The sequence below is a fragment of the Priapulus caudatus genome, unplaced genomic scaffold (genome assembly GCF_000485595.1).
Source record: "Priapulus caudatus unplaced genomic scaffold, Priapulus_caudatus-5.0.1 Scaffold1916, whole genome shotgun sequence".
NCBI lineage: Eukaryota > Metazoa > Priapulida > Priapulimorpha > Priapulimorphida > Priapulidae > Priapulus > Priapulus caudatus.
This window is the reverse complement of record NW_014578977.1, coordinates 30,934-31,811: the sequence shown is the minus strand read 5'-3', so window position 1 is coordinate 31,811 and position 878 is coordinate 30,934. Positions and strand designations below refer to the sequence as shown.

Here is an 878-nt window from a genome sequence, read left to right as displayed (position 1 = left end):
CGGTGTATTCACACCCTCCCACCCTCATCACATCGATCCGTGGCCCAGCCTGAAGTAGTCTCCCTTACCCCTGCACACAGCAATAACACCACATCACGGTCTGTTCACACCCTCACACCCTCATCACATCGATCCGTGGCCCAGCCTGAAGTAGTCTCCCTTACCCCTGCACACAGCAATAACACCACATCACGGTCTGTTCACACCCTCACACCCTCATCACATCGATCCGTGGCCCAGCCTGAAGTAGTCTCCCTTACCCCTGTGCACATTGAACAACAACAAATACATCGTCACGCCCTGTTCACACCCTCACGGCCTTACCCCATATACTGGATCCCAGGGGGGCTGAATTCAGTAACATCATGAATGGTTGTGAGTATAGTAAGTCTGAAATGTCGTGACTTACGCGCAGCGCTTCGTTTAAAAAGTTATGATATTTTAGGCTTTGACAGGAACGGTGTTTCCGACAACGCGGCCCTAATTTACAAGGTGGGAGACTATGCTACACGTCAGGGAAGGACGTACGATTACCCACTGCTTTGCACGACTCTTCACTTCAAAAGTTACGAGATTTTATATATATTATTATGAACCTGACGAGTGACCAGCGATCAATGATGATCAATGATGATCAATGATGATCAATGGTGATCAATGGTGATCAATAAGACTCAACAGTAGTCAATGGTTAATGGTGAAACGGTGGTCAATGTTAGTCAGTAGTACCGGTTCCCTAACAATGACCCCCCACCCCAGCCCCACCCACCTCCCCCAGCTCCATCCGCCTCCCTCAGCCCCACCCGCCTCCCTCAGCCCCACCCGCCTCCCAGACCCTACCCACCGACCCACGCCCACACCACCTCCCACGCACCACC

At 51.8% G+C, this 878-nt stretch overlaps 1 protein-coding gene across 1 annotated transcript in view; it reads right to left on the bottom strand.

The window, feature by feature from the left end:
* Positions 1 to 123: 123 nt before the first annotated feature.
* The window catches only part of LOC106817898 (E3 ubiquitin-protein ligase HERC2-like), a 25,666-nt gene continuing 24,911 nt past the window's right edge, over positions 124 to 878 (bottom strand). Inside the window, exon 20 of the mRNA XM_014822609.1 lies at positions 124 to 166. Within this exon, the coding sequence (XP_014678095.1) occupies positions 124 to 166 (43 nt within the window). The remainder of the gene's footprint in view (positions 167 to 878) is intronic.